The 24,809-nt window shown below is 38.5% G+C and overlaps 3 protein-coding genes across 4 annotated transcripts; 1 reads left to right on the top strand and 2 right to left on the bottom strand.

Moving 5' to 3' along the window:
* Positions 1-1,078: 1,078 nt before the first annotated feature.
* On the bottom strand, positions 1,079-6,752 carry LOC115819623 (uncharacterized). Its single transcript, XM_030783127.1, has 14 exons — positions 6,421-6,752; positions 6,187-6,338; positions 5,955-6,005; positions 5,568-5,850; positions 5,333-5,481; positions 4,500-4,568; positions 3,889-4,171; positions 3,571-3,722; positions 3,167-3,253; positions 2,574-2,856; positions 2,199-2,347; positions 1,808-1,882; positions 1,415-1,697; positions 1,079-1,232 (listed from the first exon to the last, which is right to left on the bottom strand). Exons 1-14 carry the CDS (start codon positions 6,750-6,752, stop codon positions 1,079-1,081), a joined length of 2,502 nt encoding a protein of 833 aa, XP_030638987.1.
* A 3,264-nt stretch (positions 6,753-10,016) lies between these two features.
* On the bottom strand, positions 10,017-13,671 carry creb3l4 (cAMP responsive element binding protein 3-like 4). Its single transcript, XM_030782238.1, has 9 exons — positions 13,478-13,671; positions 12,979-13,246; positions 12,672-12,808; positions 12,494-12,583; positions 11,957-12,063; positions 11,796-11,864; positions 11,546-11,630; positions 11,221-11,317; positions 10,017-10,898 (listed from the first exon to the last, which is right to left on the bottom strand). Exons 1-9 carry the CDS (start codon positions 13,631-13,633, stop codon positions 10,564-10,566), a joined length of 1,344 nt encoding a protein of 447 aa, XP_030638098.1. The 5' UTR covers positions 13,634-13,671; the 3' UTR covers positions 10,017-10,563.
* A 5,339-nt stretch (positions 13,672-19,010) lies between these two features.
* Positions 19,011-23,460, top strand: LOC115818879 (zinc transporter ZIP1). Of its 2 annotated transcripts, XM_030782380.1 has the most exons (5): positions 19,011-19,112; positions 21,813-22,090; positions 22,196-22,326; positions 22,495-22,654; positions 22,733-23,460. In XM_030782380.1, exons 2-5 carry the CDS (start codon positions 21,952-21,954, stop codon positions 23,215-23,217), a joined length of 915 nt encoding a protein of 304 aa, XP_030638240.1. In that variant the 5' UTR covers positions 19,011-19,112; positions 21,813-21,951; the 3' UTR covers positions 23,218-23,460. The 2 variants fall into 2 exon arrangements, with proteins under 2 accessions (XP_030638240.1, XP_030638239.1); XM_030782379.1 differs by having other exon boundaries at positions 22,495-23,460.
* Positions 23,461-24,809: the final 1,349 nt, after the last annotated feature.

The following is a 24,809-nucleotide window of genomic DNA, read 5'->3' as shown; positions in this document are numbered from 1 at the left end:
TTGTATAAAATACAGTGTACTGTACCACCCGCGCTCCGTAACCATGAAAAAGTACTTTCAAATAGCTAAATGCGATAACGTTGTGCCAATCAAGAAGGCAGCAAGCAGGCCCAAACATGAAGGCTTGAGGAACGATAACACTTGCAGAAACAACAATTCAAACCTTACAACCTGATTCTTCAACTTTCACGACTAAGTTGTCAGATGTTGTTGAGACATCTCACGGGCTGACTTTAATATGAAATCCACTGGCGTTGCCATTCAGTCATCCAACCACGCTTCTATGCCGCCGTGCACTTCAACTGACCCTGCGCCCCAGAATGACTTCCTGTTTTTTTTTTTCCTATGAGTATATGGGAAATGTAGTTCCAAAAGGAAACGTGCCTCCTCTTCTAGCTGAAAAATGATTGGGCCTGTCCTGGCACACTACACATCTTAAAAAGTGCAACGGATCAAAAGGAATGAGGAATGTTTCCCTGGTTTTACTGTTTTTGAAATCTTAGAAATGAAACCAGAATGCATACGTGACATGCTCGATAAATCATAGTACATTCAAGGTAAAACTGCTGCAAACCGACTTTTTAAACCTGAACCCTTTCCTTAAGATAGATACTTTCAATAACTTAATAAATATTTTTAAAATCAAAGATTTAAGTGATTGTAATGAATACATGAACTTTGTGAAAGCATTCTAAAACAATGTTTGTCTTGAAAATCTGTACCATCATAACTTCATTAAATATAGAGAACAGACATCAGTTGACATTCTTAGGTATTTTATGTTTATTTGATTTGCAACACAATTAGTTAATAAAAATAATAATTCAGTTGATAAATTATATCTCAATGAAATGATAAACTTGAATTTATTTGTATTTGCCAGCACTGTAACCAAAATGTTAAACATTGCATTAAATGTTTTAAATTATCCTTTGACATGAACCAGGTCTGAAAAGACAAGAATTTTTCTTATTTATTAACAAAAACCCGATATGACAAGTAAGCATTACTTCTGGATACAATTGGCCAACCTTGAGAATTTTCTCCTTTAGTCAAGCCATCTTCTAGCTGCACTGGTTCAGTTCTTGCTTGGGATGCCATGAACCTCAACTTCACACAGAGTTAAGTATTTCTTTTTCCCTGGAATAACAATGCTAACGTAACGTCCTTTTCTCCCACCACACTGTAAAGTGACTGTATCACCTTCCTTCATCTCAGAGATCACGCCACACCTGTTCAAGGGGAGCCACATACAGACCTGTGTTTATTATCATATTATATTACATTATATTGTATTGTATTGTATTGCATTGTATTATATTATACATGTTTGACATGTTCTCACACTTCATAGAAGTGCGATGTAAGTACATTTCTTGAGGACTGAATGCTTTGCTTAATCATAAAGCCTTACAGTGCATTGCTGTTGTCATGGTTTTTCAGGGAGTTGCCGATGCGGATTTCTGCTCCGCTGATCCGTTCAGAGCAGCAGTCTCCTCTGTTAGTGATGGTTACAGAGGTTATACTGTACACCTCCAGCAAGTCGAGTCTCCACCAGGGGTTAGTCTCACTATTTGTGTGAGTGCAGGATCCAGCATGGTACATTGGATTACGGTTTCTGTCGATTGCATTGCTTGCATTACCTAGATGATCATACTGGGAGGACTGAGTAGCTATTCCACCCGTGGCCACATTTTCTGAAAAGGTTAAATTTCATATTAGAAAACATTAACTCATTAGTATTTTCTACTTCATACCACAAAAGCTGAGGGGGTTGCACGTGATACAACAAACATGCTGTCTTTACCACGAACTTTAACATCCGGACACTGCTTTTCTAAGAGCATATCCTCATCATCTGCAGGATCTAATAACTGAGTTCCTGTGAGATAAACATACAATTAGTAACACACAAATAGCACAGAACAACCAGTCAGCACTACTCAGGGATAGCTTATTTTAAAAAAAGGTTAACATGCACAATTAGTGATCTCCATGGGTGAGTTGATAAAATGACAATGTAACTGTTTATTATGTGGTAAATATTATATGTGCATGAAAAAAGTGTCTTACACTAATCAGCAATCAGTGTCTGAAAACTGGTTAAAATAAAAGTGATCAAACATTCCTACTTCAAACCATACACCCTCTCAGTCGAGGAATGTTTTTCATGGTACAGAGCACTAAAGCCTACACACCAGCCTTAGGCTGCGCATCCACTTCCACCTCACATAAACTGAGGAATTTGAAGCAGCCAGGACGGATTATGTTGATATAGCGTCCCTCCATTCCATGGCACTGAAACGTTATAGACTCCCCGGCAGGAATAGAGGTGATCACAGCACAACTGCATAAATGAACATTAGAGGTCAGTTTCCCTGCAAAGATATTTCAAGTCTTCAATATCAGAGGGTTATAATGTTAATGATCATCACCCTTTTCATCTTGTAACTCCTAAAGTAATAAGTTCTCATCTCAAAATGTAATGGTTTGAGGACAGAGAGTTCGACAAACCCAACCATTTGAGTGAAATGTGTAGTCATTGGCCCAAAATCTAATGCAAACACACTCACACTGGATTACTGTTGCCATGGTTCTCCAGAGAGTTACCGACAAGGATCTCAGCACCATCTAATCTCCATGCACAGCAGTCCTCTCTGTTAGTGATGGTAACAGAGATCACAGTGTGCACTCTGAGTAGGTCCAACCTCCACCAGGGGTCAGACTGGAGTCTAGTGTGAATGCAGGACCCAGACAGATAATCGGCATCCAGGCGTCCGTCAATGGCGTTCTCAGCATGGGTTAGACGGCTCAGCTGGGATGACTGAGTGGCCCTGCCCATCAAGGCAACATTGGCTATTTCAAAGCAATGAGAGGTAAACACTTGAGATATGATCATTCAGAAAAGGAACACGAACAGATTTTCAGATCGGTGCACTGGTAAGTAGATGAATTAATCAAAAATTTAATTGTGGACAGTTTGATTTCTGGTATGTGATGATTATACAGTACTCGTATAATGTCTAGGTGAGGCAAATAGTCAAATATCTACTCCTTTTAATCTTTTTTGTCTCTGTTTCACTCTCTCTCTCTCTCTCTCTCTCTGTGAGTGTGTGTGTGTAACTACTCAATCTCACATGAAATTCTTTCTTTTTGCCCTGTTTACCTCGGCGAGGTACTGATTTTCTCCATGGAGTCCAGAGCCAGGTTAGATAAGGGCTGGAACTAGTCTCAGGTACAGCTGACAAAACAACTGAAAAGAGGTGACAGACAAAAAGCCAGGTAAAATCACTCAATATGTGTTTCAAAACACAGTCCCCTCTGCAGTTATTTGTAAAAAGAAAAAAATAGGCTAAAAGCTAAAACACTTAGCTATAATTACTAATCAATAATGTAAGAAAGTTTGACTTCACTTCTGACCCAGGAAGTTATTTCAAGGGGCTGCCAGAAAACCCCCAACTAGCAAATGGAAGGGTGTAAACTGCTAAATAGCACATGGGTCACGGACAATTTTGTGTTATAATCTGTTACCATGACACTTTACACCAAACACCCATACAGACTTGGTACCTGGCTGAAAGGTGCTCGCATGCACCTCCACCTCACACAGGGACAAGTACTTTTCACGACCTGGGAGAAAAATATTGACATATCTTCCCTCCATTCCACCGCACTGGAAAGTTCTGATCTGACCTCCTGGGATGTAGGGGATCACAGCACACCTACAGAAAGAGGGGTGCCAATAGAGCCCATTAACACTCATTTTCTGAGAGAAGGATGAATCAAAGTGTATTCTTCAATGATGTTTTTGAGCGTTGATGCACATGCATTTGGCAAAGTGTGTGGAACGATTACATTTTCATTCATTTAAAGTTGTTGATCACTCACAGCGGGTTGCCGTTGCCATGGTTTGCGAGGGAATTGCCAACACGAATCTCAGCACCACTAATTCTGCTTGAGCAACAATCTCCTCTGTTAGTGATGGTCACAAAGGTGACATTGTGTACTTTGAGCAGGTCCACACGCCACCAGGGGTCAATCTCAGCTTTGGTGTGACTGCAAGACCCTTCTGCGTAGACAGTGCTACGATTTCTGTCAATGGCATTCCCAGCATTGCCAAGATGGTCCAACTGGGAGGACTGTGTTGCAGTGCCACCAGTGGCTGCATTCTCTGGATCGATGAAATCCAGAATTTACAATCAAAATCATTAACCTTACATGGAGGACTCCGAAAAAACAACAACAAAAACTTGGTGTCATAACGTAAATAACTCAGTTCAGAGAGTTTGGACTGTGGACAGACTGCATAAGATTTCCTTAATCTTCTTAAAGATTTACTTTGCCTGTAAGCTGTTTTCTAATGGCTAAAAAGTTTTTCATGAGGATCCTTTGTTACATCCACCAGAGCATACATATCCATACTATGTCCATTAAAACGTCACTATAAAGTTTAATATTTGTTGTAACAAATTATTCTAAAATAATAAGGCATATCTTACCATAGACGACTGTTGGGTCTGGACATTGAGAATGTACTTGTCCTTTGTGATTTCCCTTATTGTTGCTGTCTGTACAAAGTCAAAGGCAGATAAAACTCAAAGGCAGATAAAAAGTATGGCATGGGCTGTATAGATTAAGTCTACATAGAACATGTTTGACATAAATACTCAAACTAAGCATTCTAAAGCAGTAATGATCCAAAGACAGTAATTTTATACACAAAAATCTTGATACAAAGTGACATCAGTAGCTAGATAGTACCTTGTCTTAATAAATAATAAAACCTGTACAAATGTAGTTTTACCAGAAGGAAGAAGTTTTGTCCCAGGTGAAGAAACTGATTCTATATCTGTTTTAAAGGGAAAAATTTTTTTTACAAACACAGTTGACTTAAAAGAGCCTCAGGTTCCAAACATACTTTAAAATTTAAACTTTAAACTTTACAAACAACAGGCTCACACACAGTTTTTTTTCAGAATTTCTTTAGTTATAAAAGTTTATTGTTCATGTTCAAGCCTCCATGACAGCCACTTTTGCCTGGGTTGACATACACATCCTCCAATATGCTTGAAACCAGCCTCCATGGCATCATGCACAAATAGCTGCATTGCTTTGTTAGATGTGCTAAGGTAGGAATGCCATTCACTCAACTTAAGTAGGCAGGCTCCCATGTGACACACAATGAGGAGAAAGAAAGGAACCCTTTGCCATCTCATTCACCCAACACAAAATGACTTTCACTCCCACCTAGATATGGTCCTGAATCCCAGAAGGACAGTTAACTTCTGTGGTGTAGCTCAGTGCAATAAATGGGTGCTAGAGTAATACTGACCAGAGTCTGTTCTTGCATTCACCTCCACCTCACACAGTGACAGATGTTTGTCGCACCCTGGCAGGAAGATATTGAGGTAACGGCCTTTCATCCCATTGCAATAGAAAGTCTGAGTTTCCCAAGCTGGAAATGTGGAAATGACAGCACACCTACAAGAAGAAAAATAGAGAACATGCCACAACTTTCCCTTACAGCAGAGTTACAGATTGAGAACATGCACGAAGACTCTCATTACAATGGGTTGCTGTTGCCATTATTCTCCATGGAGTTTCCGATGTGGATCTCAGCTCCGTCTATCATTTCAGGATTGTCATCCTCAATGTTTGTGATGGTCACAGAGATGACAGGGTACTCCCTCTGCAAGTCTACCCTCCACCAGGGATTGGTTTGTGTCTTTGTGTGGCTGCAGGATCTCTCACTGTACTTGGCGTGGTGCTTTCCATCAATGGCATTGTCAGGGTTTCCCAGGTAGTTATACTGAGATGACTGAGTTGCCTTTTTATTTAAAGCCACATTCTCTGGAGGACAAGAATGCATATCAGACATGTTAAAACAAACCCACAAGCCCAGTAAATGTAAAAGAATGGAATGATTGATCCCTCTCTCAGTATAGTGCAATTACCTGTTACTGGAATAGTTATATCAACTTCTGGATAGGGAGTTGGCCTCTTATCTGCTCAAGGAACATTACAAATATCAGTATAGCCATAAAACTCGATGGATGGCTCTCTGTAACAAAAGGATATGCAAAACGATTCTGGACCAGCAAAATGCTGGAATAAAACCCAAGTCCAGTGCAGTCCTGTAAAAGAACAAGTACTATACTTTTTGAGATGTGGAACCTATGGCCATACCAACAGGGATGGGGTTTGCCATTACTTCCACCTCACACAAGGTCAACTGCTGTTTATAACCCCTGAGGAAAACACTGACATAACGTCCCTCCATCCCATGGCACTTGAAAGTGGTGGAGCCACCAGGAGGTATGGAGGAGATGACAGAACACCTGATACGTGATGCAAGCATATCGTTAAAAAAGGAATTATGAATAGTACAGCGAAATAAGGTTTTGTGGGTAAAAACAGCACCTTGGGTTGCTGTTGCCATCGTTGTCTGGGGAGTTCCCAATGCGGATCTCGGCTCCGTTGATCCTGTCAGAGCAGCAGTCTGCTCTGTTAGTGATGGTCACAGAGGTAATGCTGTACACTTCCAAAAGATCAACTCTCCACCAGGGGTTAGTCTCACTCTCTGTCTGAGCACAAGATCCGTCCAGAACTCCGCTGTGTTTACCATCAATGGCATTTTTGGCTGCACTCAAGCTGTTGAGTGTTGTTGACTGAATTGGCATTCCCCGCATTGCTACATTCACTAAATGGTCAAGGTTGAGGGGGGAAAAAAAGTATCTTCTGTGACATTTCATAGTAACTGAAGGTTGCAAAATTTCAAAAGAATTTAAGTTTGTCTCTGTAAAACATCTTTTAGTCGACTGAGATAAGCACTTTTCAGTGTGGTGTGAGGTTGTGTTTGTATAAGGAAAACTTTCTAATGTAAATGGTCAATGGCAGCCAAAACATTTTCAGTGATAAATGAGCATGTTTACCTAATGTAGGTATGTCATCAGAACAAAATCCCCTCATGAAAAAGCAGAGCAAAAATGCCACTGTGAACTGCCTCATCCTTAAAGAGGAGCACAAAAAGAAACCACATTTCCAGTTTTCATGTTCCGATACAAAACTTGATAGGTAGTCAACAACACACATGACCATTAACACTTTGGCACAATATTGAGCTTCTGGTATATTAAAAAATCATAACCTTTCAACACATTCCAAATACTAAGTATGTAATAAGAATAAATATGTCATACATGATGGGTAGTGCATACAGTGTTTCAAACTGTGGAAAATATTCTCTAAACTCCTAAAATCAACAGCAACAACAACCATGGTTGTGTCCTTTCTGTGCTGTTCAATGTTTAAAACACACCGGACACTTACCTTTCAATATGCTGTGGACCTTCTCTTATGTCAGGTTGCAGCTTACTTCTTTCAAAATGTTACTGTCCTGTATACCATTCTATAGGGTCTAAGGTTTGTTTACACAACTTACACAAGTTGACATAGAAAAATCCATTGTTTGCACTGCAAGTGAATCTGTTTACTTTTAATAAACATCAAAAAGTGGGATTGGTTGATTTTCTTTAGGCATTTGTTTTAAACATATTTGAGTTTTAAGTTTTTCAGTTTTTGCTTGTTGGTACTCTTTCATTCTTGTTTTGTTATGTGTTTGCTCTCTTCTTAGCTATAAGCCTGCAACATATGCTGGTCTCTAATCTGTTGCGTGTGGAGTTTTTCATAACCAGTTACATAGATCATCTATGAACTCTCTGACCAGAGGTTCACCACCCTGTTCACATCCAACAACAGAATCAATAGACAACCAGCATAGTGTAGAGCTCCGAAAGGAAAACAATCAGGATAATGTTAAAGGGCCATCAAAAGTTTACAAATGTGAAAAATAGATGAGGCAAATACAAGAGGTAGATAAAATCATGGAAACACCAAACACTATATGAAAATGTATTAACTATAAATGCCACACAAAACTACATTAGAAATATTTGTTTTAAAAAAATAATGTCATAACAGGGAAGCTGGGCCATTGCCATTGTATTTGCTATTATGCAGTAGTCTTCTTGCACTGTCAGCTTAGCTGGTTCACGGATATCTGAAATTTAAACATGTGTGTACTTTAAGCAATAACAACAGCATTCCATTGCATCTATGTTACCTGTAACTTACCATCATTGTGAACAGAACGACCGCAAGCATTTCCGCCAAGAAGGAGAAGAAGCAGCGCTTTATCTGTTACATTGGGAAGCAGCTTCTTTTTCACTTTTGAGGCCCGTGTTCATTTGCACTGTTCATACCGGTCTTTGTCTGTAGTTTAGTCTTTCACTTCCTTCAACTACTCTTGCGTTTGTCTCCAGTTAATTTGGACATGGCACTTAAACCACAGCAAGCTCCTTAATGGCTACGTGTAGCTGTATTTTGCCACTTTGGACAAAAGAATGCATGTACGAAAAGAAGACATTTATGAGAAGAAAACATGTACGGTTAGAAAAAGTGCAGCCGTTGTTTTGTGGACATGTACAAGCATAGGGTTTGCTGTTAAATTTAGCAACCATTATGTTTAGTAATATAAAATAACCAGACTGACTTGGAAAAGTCAGTTGTTGTCAGCAATGTCTCTTCGCAAAGATGCCACCGGATTTTCTCATGATTCTTAATTACTTATAGGGTCTTATATTCGTCAGCCATTAACCCCTTGTTTTTTTCAGTATGGGTATATAGTTCTCTGTCTCTGTCTGATCTCTGTCTGTTTAGTTATATATGAGTTTGATTTCTGGAACTAACTATCTGGTCACGTGACCTTCCTAGCTCCTGTCAAGTAACATTCCCTTTACTCATCCCGAAATATGCCTTACAGTGAACAGAATCGAGTCAAGGATCCTGCACCAAATCAGGGTAATATCTCCTGTCCCATGTGATTTCCACCAGCATGAATGCACCAGTACTTATCGGGTGGCATTCCTATAAAGCTAGTGCAATCATCAACTGTTTGTTATACTGTACATGTATGGGTTGACTGTTCACATGAAGCAACATTGTTAAGTAGTTACAGATGTAGATATGAAAGTGATGGGTGAGCAGTTTTTGTTATTACAGTCAAAGAGGCATATTCCACCAGCACAGTGCCTCTGATTATACTCTTCAGCATTGCTTTCCACTTTTTGAAGGTTTCTTGTAAAATGCTTCTAAAAGCGAGTGCAATAGTTTCACTTTGCACAGATTATCTAACTACAGTTACCACTTGGTCACTTGTATTTCACCGACTATGTCATTATCCTATATTTTATTATCATTAAAATGTAATGCACACTTATGTATTGGAAAATGCACAAGACGCACTGTTTTAGTTTTCTTAATGTATCTGCAAAGTGAGGTCCTCATTTTCTCTTATTCTGGACCTTTGCACACAGGATTGTCGTGACAGGCCACATGGTTGCACTGCTGTGTTGTTTCTGTTTTACTCCATGTATTTGTCCTCTTGCACTCTCTACTGTTGGTCTCTTTACTATCTTCAGTTTATAGTGAAAGACCACAGAGCTGAGCTAATATTCTGTATATTTATAAGCTGTGGGTTAATAAAACTGTAATACTGTTGTTACTGCCCTGTGAGGGGGGCTGTTATAACTCCCCATCTCCCTTTTCTTGTTCTCATTTGTGGGTTGAGCAGTGGTAAGGCTGCATTAAACTGATTCGTTTAATCATTTTTCATTAATCATCATGTAGGTCTACACAACAGCCCTTGATTTTGGTTGACATCAGTAAAATAACTGTGGTTTGGTTATTGCCGGTCATTAAAGTATCATAACTTTCTAGAGGTTTTGGTCAAAATGGGTGCAATTCCACATCAACCTTTATTTTAAGCACTAAAAGAGCCAGAGCTTGTTTTGGAAATACTGTCTGTGTGTCCTTCTCCCTTTTTACTGGTATCCCTTCAATTAATCTATTTTTATTTTCTTCTTGCCTCATGAAATTAACAAGTAACAAAACTGCTATGCCATAAAACCTTACTTTAGGGACAAACATAGGGCAGAGACATATGATTTATTTGAAAAATCAAAACCATCAGGATACATATTACAAACAAGACCATAGATCTACCTCATCAGGAAATACAATCAAGATGTAATACACTTCATCTGCCTTAAACGTCTTCATTAAAAACAAGGATTACAAAATGTGCTAAAAACACGTTAGAACACATTGAAAAAGAAACATAACACTTGTATACCGCTCAAAGTAAATAGAATTAATATTTTGGTGCTGATGTTGACAGGGATATTAAGACATTTTCCACAGAAACCATAGTCACGAAACAAATTACCATTACCATCTTTGAAATTTTTGTTCCTCATACATTTTCTCATGGGTTATTTATTTACTTCTTTGCTAAAAAGCATAGATATGGTTTCTGTTTTATGTAAACTTAAACTTTGGTAGAGTTAATTTTTATTCTCTTGTAGAGAAGTGCAATAAATATCAAGGACCCATCCACACCAACTCTCACCTGAACAAGAAACAGGCTAGGTGAGGTCTGAAGTAACCTCAAAACCCCCAAAAGAGCTCTTTAAATTAAAGAACAGTAATCAGTTAATTAACCGACTACATCTCGTCTGCATGAGCTGGTTTAACAGTGTCAATGCTTGCACTTCCTTGCCCTGCAGCTGACATTAAGCCAAAGGTTAGAGCGTCAGACTGTCCATCAGCAAGGGTCGATTTGTTTCTGTGGTTACTGTATTCTGTTGCCAAGGCCTCGTTCATATCATTTTCCTGGTTTTGTGATGATTGCTGAAGTTTTTCTGAAATCTCACCTGGTGGATCTGACTGACTGACATCCGGAGGCAAGCCCAGGGGGTCTGGGAGTACCTTTTCATTATCAATATCTTCAGAGGTTTCCATGGATGAAGCTGGATCGTTAAGTATGTTTCTTGAGATAACTGCAATAACAAAGAGAGATAACAAAGAATTGGAAATTTTGAATTTACAGCTTGATAGTTTCAACTGTCCACAATGACAGTTTGTACATTAAACTTACCCCGAAAGATTAAAAAAAATCTGTAAGGTTTGAATTCTATTCTGCTTTTCAAAATGGACTTTTCCCGATGAATTAGGGTGATTAAAGAGTTGTCATGTCCCTTCAATTCTCATTACACCTAGCCATTCATATGGTTAAGGTGAATGACACACATTAAATATGATTTTTTTGATATCTCAGTTCACCTTATTCTAAATACAATAGAAAAACCTACGTAAACTTACCACCTTTCGGTGCATAGCCCTCCTCTAGGGATGCAGAGTTCCAACTGAAGGGGCCATAACTTGGGAATATGATTAGAGCCAAGGAGAAGATGATGATCTGTCAAAAGTAAGAAAATAAATACATACTGACATTCAAATTTGTGGTCAAGTCTCATAACCAATGACCAAGAAAGTTTCCCTCCATGATGCAATTAGTTTTCTCATTACTGATTAAAGCTATGTTCACAATCCTGGCAGATATATAAAGGCTTTGGTAAATTCAGTGTCCATTATTACATGACAACACAACTCTGCTAGCATCATTTTAAAAGAAAAAAGTTCTTACCAGAATACAAGTGCTTGTCTGTGCAGATTTAGTGGCTGTCTGTTTGATCAAAGCTTGTAATTTATGTAGCTGTGCCATAAGAGATCTGTAAAGAAAAAGTACAGCAAAGCAAAGTGATTTGTTTCCCTTCTCTGAAATATTTTTATGTCAGCCTGGCTGACAAGAGGTGATAACTAACTGAAAGAGTACATCAAAGGCCAAAAAGGATTTAGCTTTTCATAGGGACTGAGTGGATTTCGAAGCCACTGACATGTTGTGTTTCTCTAGCTGCTCCACTGTCCTCTGTAGCTCCTTGTTTTGTGTTGAGCAGGTTGCCACCCTGAAAGAGACAGAGTGGTTCAGTGGTTTCCGGGCCACTGAAATGCGGTCTGAAAATAAACACCTATGCAGAAGAATGGTTGGGTACCTTACCTGCTCTCCAAACCATCAACGTACTCTTTCTTCCGGCGTCGACTGTCTTGGGCTGACTGTTTATTGCGGATCTTACGTCGCACTTTCTTCAGTATTCTCTCCTCTGCCTTTTGAGATAATTTGGAAGTAGGTTGTTGCAAGGATATTCATTACATGTTTCCAGCTAGCAGAAATACAGTGTTTCACCTACAGGCAACTGCCAAAAATACATGTTTGTAAGTAAAGATATGCAATAAACACGTGCAGTGGTCTTCTGAGCGGTGAGAAAACATTATTTGGTCAGACAAGGCATCTGGGTAAGTCTGTTCTCAACCAACAGACAAGGAAAACAATACTGTTTTTATCATATTAAAACAAACAAAAAAAGGTTCTGACCAGGATACAAGCACTTGTATGTGCAGATTTATTGGCTGTCCGTTTGAGCAAAGCTAGCGATTTATGTAGCTGCGTAGAGCGTGCCAAAAGAAACCCATCGTGTTTGTTTTTGATGTACATCTCTTAAACGACACACTGAACTCTTGCAAGAATGTGATCTACCTTTGTGAGCGGAAGATTGTTAGGTAGTGAGATTCCTTCTTGGTTTAAAAGTTTCTGTTCTTCCTCAGTCAGCAGAAGCTCTGGGTACACCTAATATAACAAAGAAAAAGTCTGTATCCCCTATCTGTAACATCATTAGAAAACAGATAGCTATGAGGGGACTTTCCAAGCGGCTTACCGGTAAGCTCTCAGGACAATGGGCTTCATTTGGAACTGAAGTCACAGTCTGGGGATTTTCTACTTTTACAGCTGAGACCAAAGGCAGCTCATTTATAATGTAGGACTCAGAAATCAACATCTGGGAACTCCACTCATCTGAAGAAGAAACAGAAAAAACAGAGATGTGACAATGGTTAGTTTGACCCAAATAAAATTTAGTCCACTTATAGTTAAGACATAATAAGTGTCACAAATGAGTACCTTCTCACTGATTATGATTCTTTAATGTTCAGAACCAAGATGGTTACTACACAAATGGAACTTACCAAGCTCTATGGAAATGACATCCACGTTCTGTTGTTCTGGCTCAGTCTTAATACTGTTTGGTGTGCTGATGTCATAGACCACCTGATAAACAGTGGGGACAGACAGGCTCTGGGCAGGTTCAGAGGGTCCTTGAGGGGCTTCAAAGTAATGGTCCTCTGATAGCCCACTGTCACTCTCAGAAATGGACCTGCATGTTGCTCCAGATGAATACATTTCATTCGGATTAATAGCATGGAGGATGTCTTCAGACTCACTGTCATTAAGGCTCTACATTTTTTGAAAGAAAAAAGAAAAGAGAGGGGGGCTAGCTAAGGGATCCTTCTTTAAATTCTACGAGTATTTGCTATATTCGCTTATTCATTTCATATTAAATCACTTTAAATTCACTCACTAACAATGCCAAAATAACAGCAATAACAACAACAACAACAACAACAATAATAATAACGATACGTTTCTGCAAAAAGAATCATTACAGGTTAAGATAACTGTACTCACACTTTGTGGTTCAATAATCCATTCATGCTGATTATTTTCTGAGCCAGAATAAACTACATCATTGCAGGACAGTGCCTCTTGATGTGTCAAACTTTCCTCTACTAACCCATCCTCCCTAATCTCTCCAAAGCCCAGTTCTCCTGTCTCCTCATCCATTTCCTGCTGCTGCAGAAAAAAAGAAAAGATAACAGAAAACCTGAATAAAGAGGGTAAACAAGGGTGACTGTCACCCGATAAGACCCATTCCCTGTTTATGCTGAGGTTGATTAATGAGTAATATCACTAAAATTAAATGAATACAATTCAGATCATAGGAAACACAAGATATAAATGTCGCAACTTTCACAGTCACAGAAACAGCATGGGGCAAGAAAGACATTTACACAAGGAATGCTATAAAAGGGAGGTGCTTTTGCTCATTGTTTGACTACTGCGCCTTCCTGTATGATGGGTTACCTACATCCTGGTTAACATGTGGACTTCGCTTAGAGGATAAAAAGCTGTTTTAACTTCTTTTTTGAAGAAACTTTTTTATCCGCAAAATCGCATTATCGTTGATCTGCAACATCGTAATACGACAATCCAGTCAACGTGTTACATTCCTTACAGCTCTGACAGATGCAATTAGTTTTTAAAAGAAATAAAAAAATGCTTGTGCAAAACGGCATAAAAACATTTTGCCTATGTTTGTTGTTTACAACTTGCACCAGTCAATAATTGATTATGTCTTTACATTTCTGTTAGATTAAAGCATGGTATCAACAGATCGACATGATATGCCAAAGTTTCGAATGTTTTCTTTTTAGCGAAAGTACCATACCACAAAAGTCAACCTTAGATGATCGGCAGTTTGCTCTCAGTTGTGCGTGTCAGTCCGTGCCGTCTCAAAACTACATAAGGATGTTTCTCCACAAACTGTCGATTGGACAAAGGAAAAACGAAGTCCGCGAGATCAAAATAATGTTCTCCCGGATGACAACAGTCCTTTCTCTGCTGCAGAACACTACCTGGATATCACGATCCTGTCTCGATATTGGGCAGGTGTAGGAGGAGCCCAATACGGTCAAGCCGGATAAACAAGAAGTACACTGTATTCACATGGACCGTTTGGAAGCATTTACTCACTCTTTGAATGGGTGTGCTCGATCCAGACACAACGTCCATTTCAAGCATATTTCAACCGTAGATTGCCTAACCTTTCTTATATGAAAATCACTGATGTTTGGCTAGTTTTTGTCAGAGGACATCCGTGTTTACAGTGTAGGTGGAGACTCGTTACATCAGCGCAACTACGTAGTAGGGTACATCTTCAGGTTGGTTCGTGGGGATCAGCATGTGCCTTAGCCTGCGCAGCTTTTGCGCAGAACTCGTTTGGAAAGGGGAGAGAATATGGAGAATAATTTCTTGTTTTGTCGTGGTTAAGATAATAAATACATTCCCGTCGATCCATATCTTGTGGGAACTACCTTTTAAGATGTGGTCAGTGCTTAACTATATCATATCACAGGAGATATAGCAGGGCTAAATAACACATTTACCATGTTTATTGACCAATTACTAGTGTTTAGGCGTGGCTATATGATTTGTCTTCAACTAAATTCATTGTATTCATAGCCAATTAAACCTCGGTTCGGTCTTGTTCTTCATTTGCCCTCAGAATGCCATAACTGCATTATCTGCAGGACCATTCAGGTATCTGCATGAGGCTTCCGAATATGAAATTTTGTGTAAAATTTAAACATTTTCAAGGACTCAACACTAGATCAACATGTACATACAGATGAGAAATAGCCTGTACATACAAAAAATAATAGTTATGTATCTGCACCACCTTAAAACATATTCTCAAAGCAAATAAGCTGTAGTTTTACCCACATGTATCCACATGAAAAAATGTTTTGGCTACTAATTCTACACTGTGTGCCCTTGAGATAATTATGGCACTCATTTTATAGCGTGGCTACAATATAGTAAAAAAGGAAGGAAAAAAACCTGTCCATGTACCATGTTTCATTATGACTCATACCAATTAAGCAATGAACTTATTATACAACATTTCCATTTATTTTACCACCTGACCATTTGCATGCATTATTTCACCCTTTGGTATACAAAGAGTGAAATAATTGCATATAAAATAATAATAAATAATTGCATAAATAATAAATAATTGCATATAGAATTGCATATAAAATATCCATGACAGTGTATATACATTCCAAAATCTGCACAGAAAATGACATATGCAACTTTTAGGCCAGTTTTGTGCATAAACGCACGTGTGTGTGTGTGTGTGTGTGTGTGTGTGTGTGTGTGTGTGTGTGTGTGTGTGTGAATCTGCCCTGTCAGTTGGTGGGAGAAAGTGACTGTTATTGTATTGTGTCTCTGCGTTTCTCCAGAGTGTTGCAGTCAGCAAAGTGCCAGGACTATTGAGAGGCATGTTAATAAATAGGTCAAAGGACTCCTTCCTCAAATCACTGCCCACAGAGGATCCATATGAGTCAGCAAAATGTTTTCTAGCAATTGAAGTATGATTTCTGCCCATCAGTTTTTAAAATAAATCATCAATGGAGTTTGATAACAGAATCCAAGAGTATGTCTTTCACTGTAAAGGATACTGATTAGAAGATTTCTCATTGTCTGCATGCTATTCTCTCTTTGTATTGTGAGAAAGCTGATCTTAGCACTTTCCTTGTGGAGATGCAAGACAAGCTGAAACAGCAAAGAGCAGATACCCTCCACTCACTATTATCTTTACATACTCAAGCAGACCAACTATTACTGAATGATCATGTGATCATCAACCAATTGCAACTTTCTGTTTGGTGCCTTAGTGCCAAGATACTGTCCATTTTAACATCAACATCTTTTGGCAAAATTTAGCATACATTTAAACTACGTTTTCTTTTATTTACTTTTTTTTTTTTACAGAACTTAGATACTACCAAGTCAGCATGAATATCTTATTTAACACCTGTATGAGCACAAAGATATTCGGCACAAGCTTAGGAAGTTCTGTCAGAACTCTTCCAGTGTACTCTGTACTATTTTACATTGACTACAGGGAGGAACCTCTTCTTGAAACATGTATCCAAGGAAGAAAACATTGTTCAAGAGCCAAATACTAAGTTCCTCTTTTTTTGTTGTTTTGAAAAGCTGATCTCTGTGAGGACTTAAGTCAGTTTATCTCTTGGCCACCATGGGGAGTCATGGTCCATCAGAGGACTTAGGAGGACGCACTTGACCATTGTCATCAGCCGTACCTGTGCCTTGTTAACTTTGTGTGTTTAGACACTGAATTTGTCACTCTGTGGTTCAGTCTTGATGTGTTATACTAGTAAGTTGTGTTTGTGCTGGTTGCGCTGGTTTGTGCTTGAGTGTGTTTTGACCTTTGACTACTGCCTGTGTGTTTTGGCCCTTTGCTTGTTTTTTGACCAGAGTTCCTGACAGTTCAATTTTTTTCTTTTATCTAAAAATGAAATGGGTGTCCTTCCACAGACTTCTGACTCAAGTGCTCTCTCTGACTGGTTCCACTCAACTCTGGTTATTCCAAGTGGTGTAGTGCTCAGGCTAGGATTTAGATCCTGAACAGGCACTTGATCCTCTACACACACGCACATATACACACACACACACACGCATGCGTGTGCGCACACACACACACACACATATATATGTATATATAGATATTAGATAATAGAGAATATAGGGGAATGGGAGGTTAACAAGGGGGTGCATTTTGGTCATTTTGTTAACAAGGAGGATGGCATCCCCCTATGTCCCCCTACAAATCGCTTACTGTATGTATATATATAGTGTATATATATATATATGTGTCTGTGTGTGTGTGTGTGTGTGTGTGTGTGTGTGTGTCTAAATATGAATATTGGCAAATTTACACAAATGCTAATCATAGCCTTTATAAGATAGAAATTTTTGATAATTCTCAAAAAATGGTCTTTACAAGTGCAAAAACACATTACTGTAACTGTCAAATACTTTTGAAAATCCCATTTAACCTATTTCATTTTCCCCTCCACATTTTCATTTTGTAACATTTTATTGGTTGGAAAATGTCTCTGAATGAATGTTCAGTAGAGAACACTGCAACCTACACTACTCATATCAGCAACATTAACAGTAGCGAAACCAAAACCATAAGGTGACAGAGCTGTGAGATGACCTATATCTTACAACACTACAACAGCACAACTTACTTTAAATGAAAGTAGTTTGAACAGTGTATGCTGACCAATTTCCGAAAGTATCCTTGACTCTATCTACAGAACAGCCATTCAATTTGCAGGTCTGTTTGTGAGATTTTTTGTCATAGACTGTTTGAACAGTGTCGTAATGAAGGTTTAGAATACCCTTCAGAATGGTCACTCTTTGTGACCTAAACAGTCTTGAATCAAAATGTATCAAACAGACTTTTTCACTATCTCCACAGGCTATCTTGCAAACTTTGAGCAAGGCAATATACTTTCACTATAAGCTTTTCGTTTTTTCTTTATACTTGCCTCAAAATGATAAAATAAAAGTTGAGAAGTGAGAAATATTAAAGCAAACCTGAGGGCGTTTTGGTTTGGTAAGTGTCCACACTCTGTGTTTAGGACCTCAATATTTATATGCAAGACTACGTTCATACCATCAGCATCTCCAGAAGTTATAAAAGCAATCACTCCTCTTCTGTAGTCATACAGACATGGACGTGTTAGAGACGTCAGGATGTTTTCTGCGTGAACGATGAACTGAATTTGCTCTGATATTTACAGTGCAATCTGAGCTTGCGATAATATGATTTCTTGTTGGAATGTAGAACTCTAATTAAGAGGGGCCTCTTAAAATTGAGCTTGAGTGTAAACAAACATAAGGGTGACTGAACTAACCTTAGTTTCATAACAAATCCTCCAACACTTTCCCAGCAAAAACCAGCAGCCTTCACCTATTACCAACAGCCGTTGCTCCATGCTATGTGTGATTTGTGGTGACAATTTATGTGCTCGGTGAGTGTGCATCAAAATATGCAAATTTGAAAAACCTCAACCTTTCCCATCCATGAGCTTATCCTCACTTAGATCTCTCCAAATTAATTTGACCACCGCATTGCCTTCCTCAGTAACTTTAACCTATGTCAGGGAGAGTCTAGCAAGGTAGTACTGTGTGTGTAAATGGCAGTCAAAAATATGTTCTTGGAAATTAAAAGTAAATCTTGATTAAAAAAGGTTTGCCATCAGAAGTGTATTTAGATATGTGAAATCTTTTTTTTTATTCCAAGGCACGCAAGTTTTTAGTGAATTTCAGATGAGTATTTTAGTTTCTGTACATTTTACACATCTAAACATACTTGCATATTCTTGTACTCCGACTTAAATTTAACCTCACTCAATCGCCAGCGCGACTTCTCCAAACTGTTTCGACTTTTAGCGCTCAGGCTTCCGCAACAGAGCGCATCAATGTTAGTTGAGCAAGAGGCTTTGAGCGCTACTCTGGCTCTGAGCCAGACCTTCCCGTAAGTCTGGGAAACGGATCCCAGAAAAGTTACAATACGGTCAGATGTCCCGGATGTAGTCATCCTAACAGAATAACCATCAGCGCGGAGATAAACCATGGTCCTTACGTGAAGAAACTCGAGGTAACGTTATTTATTTTAAGCTAGCAAAACTAATTGTTATGCTTGTGTACTGATATTGAGCAGAAACTGTGGCGTTTGAAGTAGCCTCCGGCGTGAGCAGCATTAGCTAGCTAACGATTAATCTTTTAGCTGGGTGTAACAAGCAAACTTTATGTCAGGTTATCATAACCTCATACAGAGCTCGTATCTTAATACTGTATGTGTATGTCAGCAGCCAACCTTAGGTAGTGAGCTGTGTTATCGTTTTTTTTAAAAATCAGCAATCTATCAACCGTTATCTACTGTACTTTTGAGCACTAACGCTACCGGACTGCTAAATTTCATAAACGGCATAGAATGAGTTTTGTGTGTATTTGTCATATGTCTCTTGGGTGGGACGAAGGAAATTTTGACACCTCAGAATAATTTCCAGTAGTTTTGCAACAACACGTTTTGAAAATTGCTGGGTCGTGTCAAACGTTACTTTGCGAGAACAAGTCAAAGAAACAAAATTTCAGTGGTGATTAAATATGTATTGAGTCTAGGGTTTGAAATGGTGTTTCATTTGAGAATTCTGGAAATGCATCAAAATTCCCATGCTTAGCTATGTTGTTAAACACTGTGTAGAGTTTCAGATATTCAGGAAGTCCTCGGTCTCTCGGTTCCTCGGTTCTTGTTGGCTTCATAAAACATGTCTCTCAAGATTATGTGACTCAGATCGACTACAGGACGTGATATATAGTTTCTGTAAGGAAAGAGCCCTGTTTCCTCTCTAACAGGTCATTCAGTTTGTATATATAAAAAACATTAACAGTTAAACTAATCCAGTGCACTGACACCAGATAACAGACTAAATCAAATCCTCAATGAATAAATGGTTTTAGAATACTCATGTTTAGAAATATGTAATAAAGATCACATAAAAATTGAACACTTAATTAGTTTAAATTAGAACAAATGCATATATGTCCTCCATGTTCTGTTCTGTTCTGTTCTGCTGAAGATGTTGTCTTTGACCATACTTGATCCTTGCTAATGATTATTGTGAGTCTTTGGTTGGGGAAATCATGCAGGTCTCATAGCATGTAACCAGGATTGTTTAAAAACATAGCAAACAAATGCAAAATATTTCGCAAATGTCAAGCATTCGTAAATACACAACATGACTCCCAAAGAAACACAAAATGGCTGACAAATTTTCAACAAATAAACATGCAGATACATTGAGTGCAATAAATCTCACATTGCCTCTTAGCATCTGTTATTCATGTGGCTTTTGACCAGATTTTGTGGCAGATATTCTGACTAATAAATATTTTTGTTTAATAACTCAGTAATGTATAGATGACAGATTAACTAATGCAGTAAGTTTACAAGCAGCTGTAACACAATCTGATTTTACACAATGAGCACATACTGTTTGATTCCTGTAGTGTCCCCTGTTGCCCAATAGAGCCATCAGTAATAACATAATTCTCATATGATTGACGACGTCAGGCAGTGAGGGATGCTTATAGTGATGCTTTGTAATTAGCACAGCATCACATGGAGTGATAATCATTGTGCCTCTGTAGCAGTTCTTTCTTGGAAGCTACATTGTAAACAACCTGCTGGGGATGTGTGTGCACTTGTTGTTTTATGATTACAACAACCAAAATCGATCACTAAGGCAGGAAAACAGCTATGAACCCCTCACTTTGGGAGAGATATGTTGTTTCAAATTGCACCACCTGCTGTTGTGGACTGTAATGTGCATGGATCTGGATAAATTAGTGAGAAAATAAATTGTTTGTGAAGACTCAGTAAAAGCCTATCAAAAGTCACATGAGTCACAAATGGGGATAGTGTATATTCAATTGTAATTGTCACAGTTTGTGAACTGAATTTAGAATGTGTAGAATACATTAAAGTTGTTTGCAAAAATGGATGTACTTGCAGAACACACTGTATTTTTGCTAATGATTGTTTTATGTAGGCCTATTTTTAAAGAATCATTTGTTTAAGACCGTGTGATATAGCTGTATTCCGTTGTGCTGTGTAGCGTAAAATGCATTAAGTTTGTGAATTATTGTACATTTGTGAAAAAAACATACATTTGTTAGATTGTGTCATTTTGGCCCCATACATTCAGCACACTGACTATTGCTTTCCGCACTGTTCACAGAGCAATATTTTGTTAAAGTGTGATGCAGGTGAGGCTATGGAATGGCTGCTAATCACTGATTTGCTTCCTGTTATTGTAATCATTATTTTACAAACTGTCAAGTGCAAAAACAGCCGGCTTTATTAACTTTATTAAGCGCAGGCATTTTAGAACTAGAAGAGAGCTGAACATGGCCGGAGCATAAGTACCTAAACAAACATAAATAAACATAAATGTTAAATACAGACACATTTAGGTATCAGTTAGGCTAATTAGAACATAGTCCATATGTAATCTGGTAATATAGCTGCTACTGTGCCTGTAACAATGGAGAATGCTCTTTGGCTAGTATTTGTGTCGATAATTACAAGCTGACCAACTAACTACCAAAAAAGAGGTTGAGAATAGCTATCGAGCTAAGCTTAGCTCAGGTAAGAATTGATCAGTTGTCATGAATCATACTGTGAACCACATGAGTCAAGTAAATTTAATTTCATAATTTAATTATATTGGAAACATAAGCCTAGCTTTAATTTGAAATGACTGATCTTTTTTTCTTTCACTTCTGTCCTTATTAGTGCTTCCACTGTGCTCCAAGATGATGATGATGATGTGGAGAACAAAGATTGTCCATACATAGAAGCAGAGGGAAAACAAGAAACAACTTGGACTTTCAAAAGTACTTCAGAGTTGTTCTATTTAAAATAAGAGTTTGGGATGCAGAGCACCTCATCGTCAGTTCCAGAGATGGAGATTAAATTGGGCTCACTGTTAGTACTACTGGCAACCACTTTATTATGTGGCTTTGTCCCTTTGTGGATCATAAGAGGTGCAGGGAGGCGCAGTGTAGATTCAGGTAAGATCCTATCATGGTTACAAAAACTGATAATGGTTCAGGTGAATGTAATTTTGTGATGGCATCAAACACACCTGTCTTTCTGACCTCTCTTTTTATCTAAAGTAACCTTATACAAAACAGTAAATTTGGCAAGCTGTTTTGGTGGAGGAGTTTTCCTGGCAACCTGTTTACTGGACCTGCTGCCTGTCTATTTTGCTTCAATGAATGAGACGTTCAACAACCTAGGAATCACAGTAAGTCTGATGCTAAGAGACAGGTGCATTTCTATGAGAATGGGGAAAAATGGATGACCTTTCCCTTAAAGAATCTGTTAAACAAATTACCATTGACATTTTGAAATAAATTAACACAATATATCTCATGTAGAGATTGAATCTCTCTCTCTCCTTCTTTCTCCTCAGCTACATTTTCCCCTTCCCGAATTCATTTTGGCTATGGGTCTCTTCATAGTATTGGTAATGGAACAAATCATCCTGGCCCTTCAGGACCAATCAGGAGACTCGTCAGAGGAAAGACAAGCATTGCTGATAGACTCCGGCCTCCAAACACACAACAAAGATAGCACAAGACATTCTTGCCAAGATTCTTCCTTAAGCCAGTCTAAAATTGAGTTAAATAGAGCGAAGAGCTCTGGCAGAGTCGGGGTCCAACTCGCAGACTTCACCTCTCATTCTGCTGTCCGTGCCTTCATCTTGGTTTTCTCCCTGTCACTTCACTCTGCGTTTGAAGGCCTCGAGGTGGGGTTGCAGCAGGATACTGACCACGTGTTGGAGATCTGTCTGGCCTTACTGCTTCATAAGGGTATCTTAGCTTTCAGCCTTGCCTTAAAGCTTGCTCAGAACCAGCTACGACGCACAGTTATTGTTGGGTGCCTGATGTTTTTCTCTGTCATGTGTCCACTTGGCATTGGGCTTGGTCTCATCCTAACCGAGATAAAGGCCACTGCTCAGCACCAGGTGGCTCGCTCTACGTTAGAGGGTCTGGCAACTGGAAACTTCGTCTATCTTACATTTATGGATATCTTGCCTCACGAGTTAAATTCCCCAAAAAATCGCATTCTCAAGGTGGCTCTTTTGCTCACAGGCTTTGCTGTTGTCACTGGGATATTGTTTTTAAAACTTTAGATTGCTGTTGCTCATGAGTGTACCTCATTTGGTAAGAGTGAAAAATGCTAGTATTGACGTACTTAGAATCAGAGGAGCTTTGTGATAATCCGAGAATTCAGCAGTGCCAAAAAAAAAACAGTCATAAATGTGGCAATATTAATGCAAATGTAAATCTATTTTTCTCATTTTTTATAACATAGATGATTAATGATTATCTTGAATAAATAAATAAATAAATAAATAAATAAAAATATTCCTTTGCATTACAAAGCTTTGCGAGATGTCCACTTTTGTTTCTGTTTTGCCTCTAACATACAATTTTCAGTGCACATTCATTGAATGACAAGCCAAATTTCACAGAATAAATAACTACCTGTTTTTCTGTGTTGCTGGTGTGCTTTTTTAACAAATGAACCCCATTGCAAGTAGGAAGATTTCTTACTAATGGAAACTGTGTTTGATGAGTGTGTTGATCTCCTCTTCCCTGTAATGAGGCCATACTGTTGTTGCAGATGAAAGATTCGTTATAGAAAGCTCCCCATACAGTTAATCAAACGTACTAAATGTTATACATACAGTATACATAAATGTAATATTTGCCGACCACTTGACCTGTCAATCCTTTGCAGTAACATTATTGAACGCTAGAGGTCCCCAGATACCTTTTTTAAAGGGTCATGTATTATCCCAGTTCAAGCAGGGGAGAGGGGGAAAAAACCCCAAATTGCTTTATTTCAGGTGACAAACATAAGAAGATGGAATTGGGATAGTCTGCTCAATGAATTTTCTATGTGTAAACGAACTGATTTAACAGAAAAATGTTTATTATACATAAATGTATAATGGCACTCTGATTGCTCTTTGAACAATGAATGCCTGCTTATTTTGTCGAGGACTAGCTATAAACTTTGTTCTGGAAGCCAGTCTACTGAACAGACATCCAAGACACTGTTTTTAACAAGAATACTTGTAATTTTAAGAGTATAATCATGCATAATGATGGATCAAATCGATGATTTCTTGCTAAATTAAACCCTATACTATACTTAGGTTTAATTTCCTTTCTGCATTGCTACCCAGGGCCTTTAAACATGCAATATGCAAGATTGTTTCCTATATAGACCCCCCCCCCCCCCCTACATAAGGAACCTACTTTAACAGTTTACATGTGAAGTCTTGTTCACATATAGATCTAACATAGTTGGATTTAGTGTATTCTAGGTTCTAGATTTAGTGTAGTCTAACATATTTCTCCATCAAGCTCGTGTATGCTTTGAAACAAGAAATATTACATAAAGAATATGTCAAATGAAACCTACAGACTGCTGGTTCCTACTTTATAATTGCACAGGCACTTCACCCTGGTACTAGTGTGACTGTCTCCAGTTCCATCTCAAACCATAAAAAAAATATTGAATCATTGAATTTACGTGTGTTAAATATCAGGAAGCTGACGGAAACAGGGCAACGAGAGGAGGGCTAGCAGCTCTTACTGATTTATCTATTGTATGAGTAACGTTAAATCCATTTCATTATCGCAGTCTCTTGAATACGCCCATAGATGGCTCTTACATTTCCCCTCCCCTCTTGCCCGCCCTCTGCAAATCAGA

Source organism: Chanos chanos, chromosome 8 (genome assembly GCF_902362185.1).
Source record: "Chanos chanos chromosome 8, fChaCha1.1, whole genome shotgun sequence".
NCBI classification, from domain to species: Eukaryota; Metazoa; Chordata; class Actinopteri; order Gonorynchiformes; family Chanidae; genus Chanos; species Chanos chanos.
The sequence above is the reverse complement of the archived record's forward strand: the minus strand, read 5'-3'. Positions and strand labels throughout refer to the sequence as shown.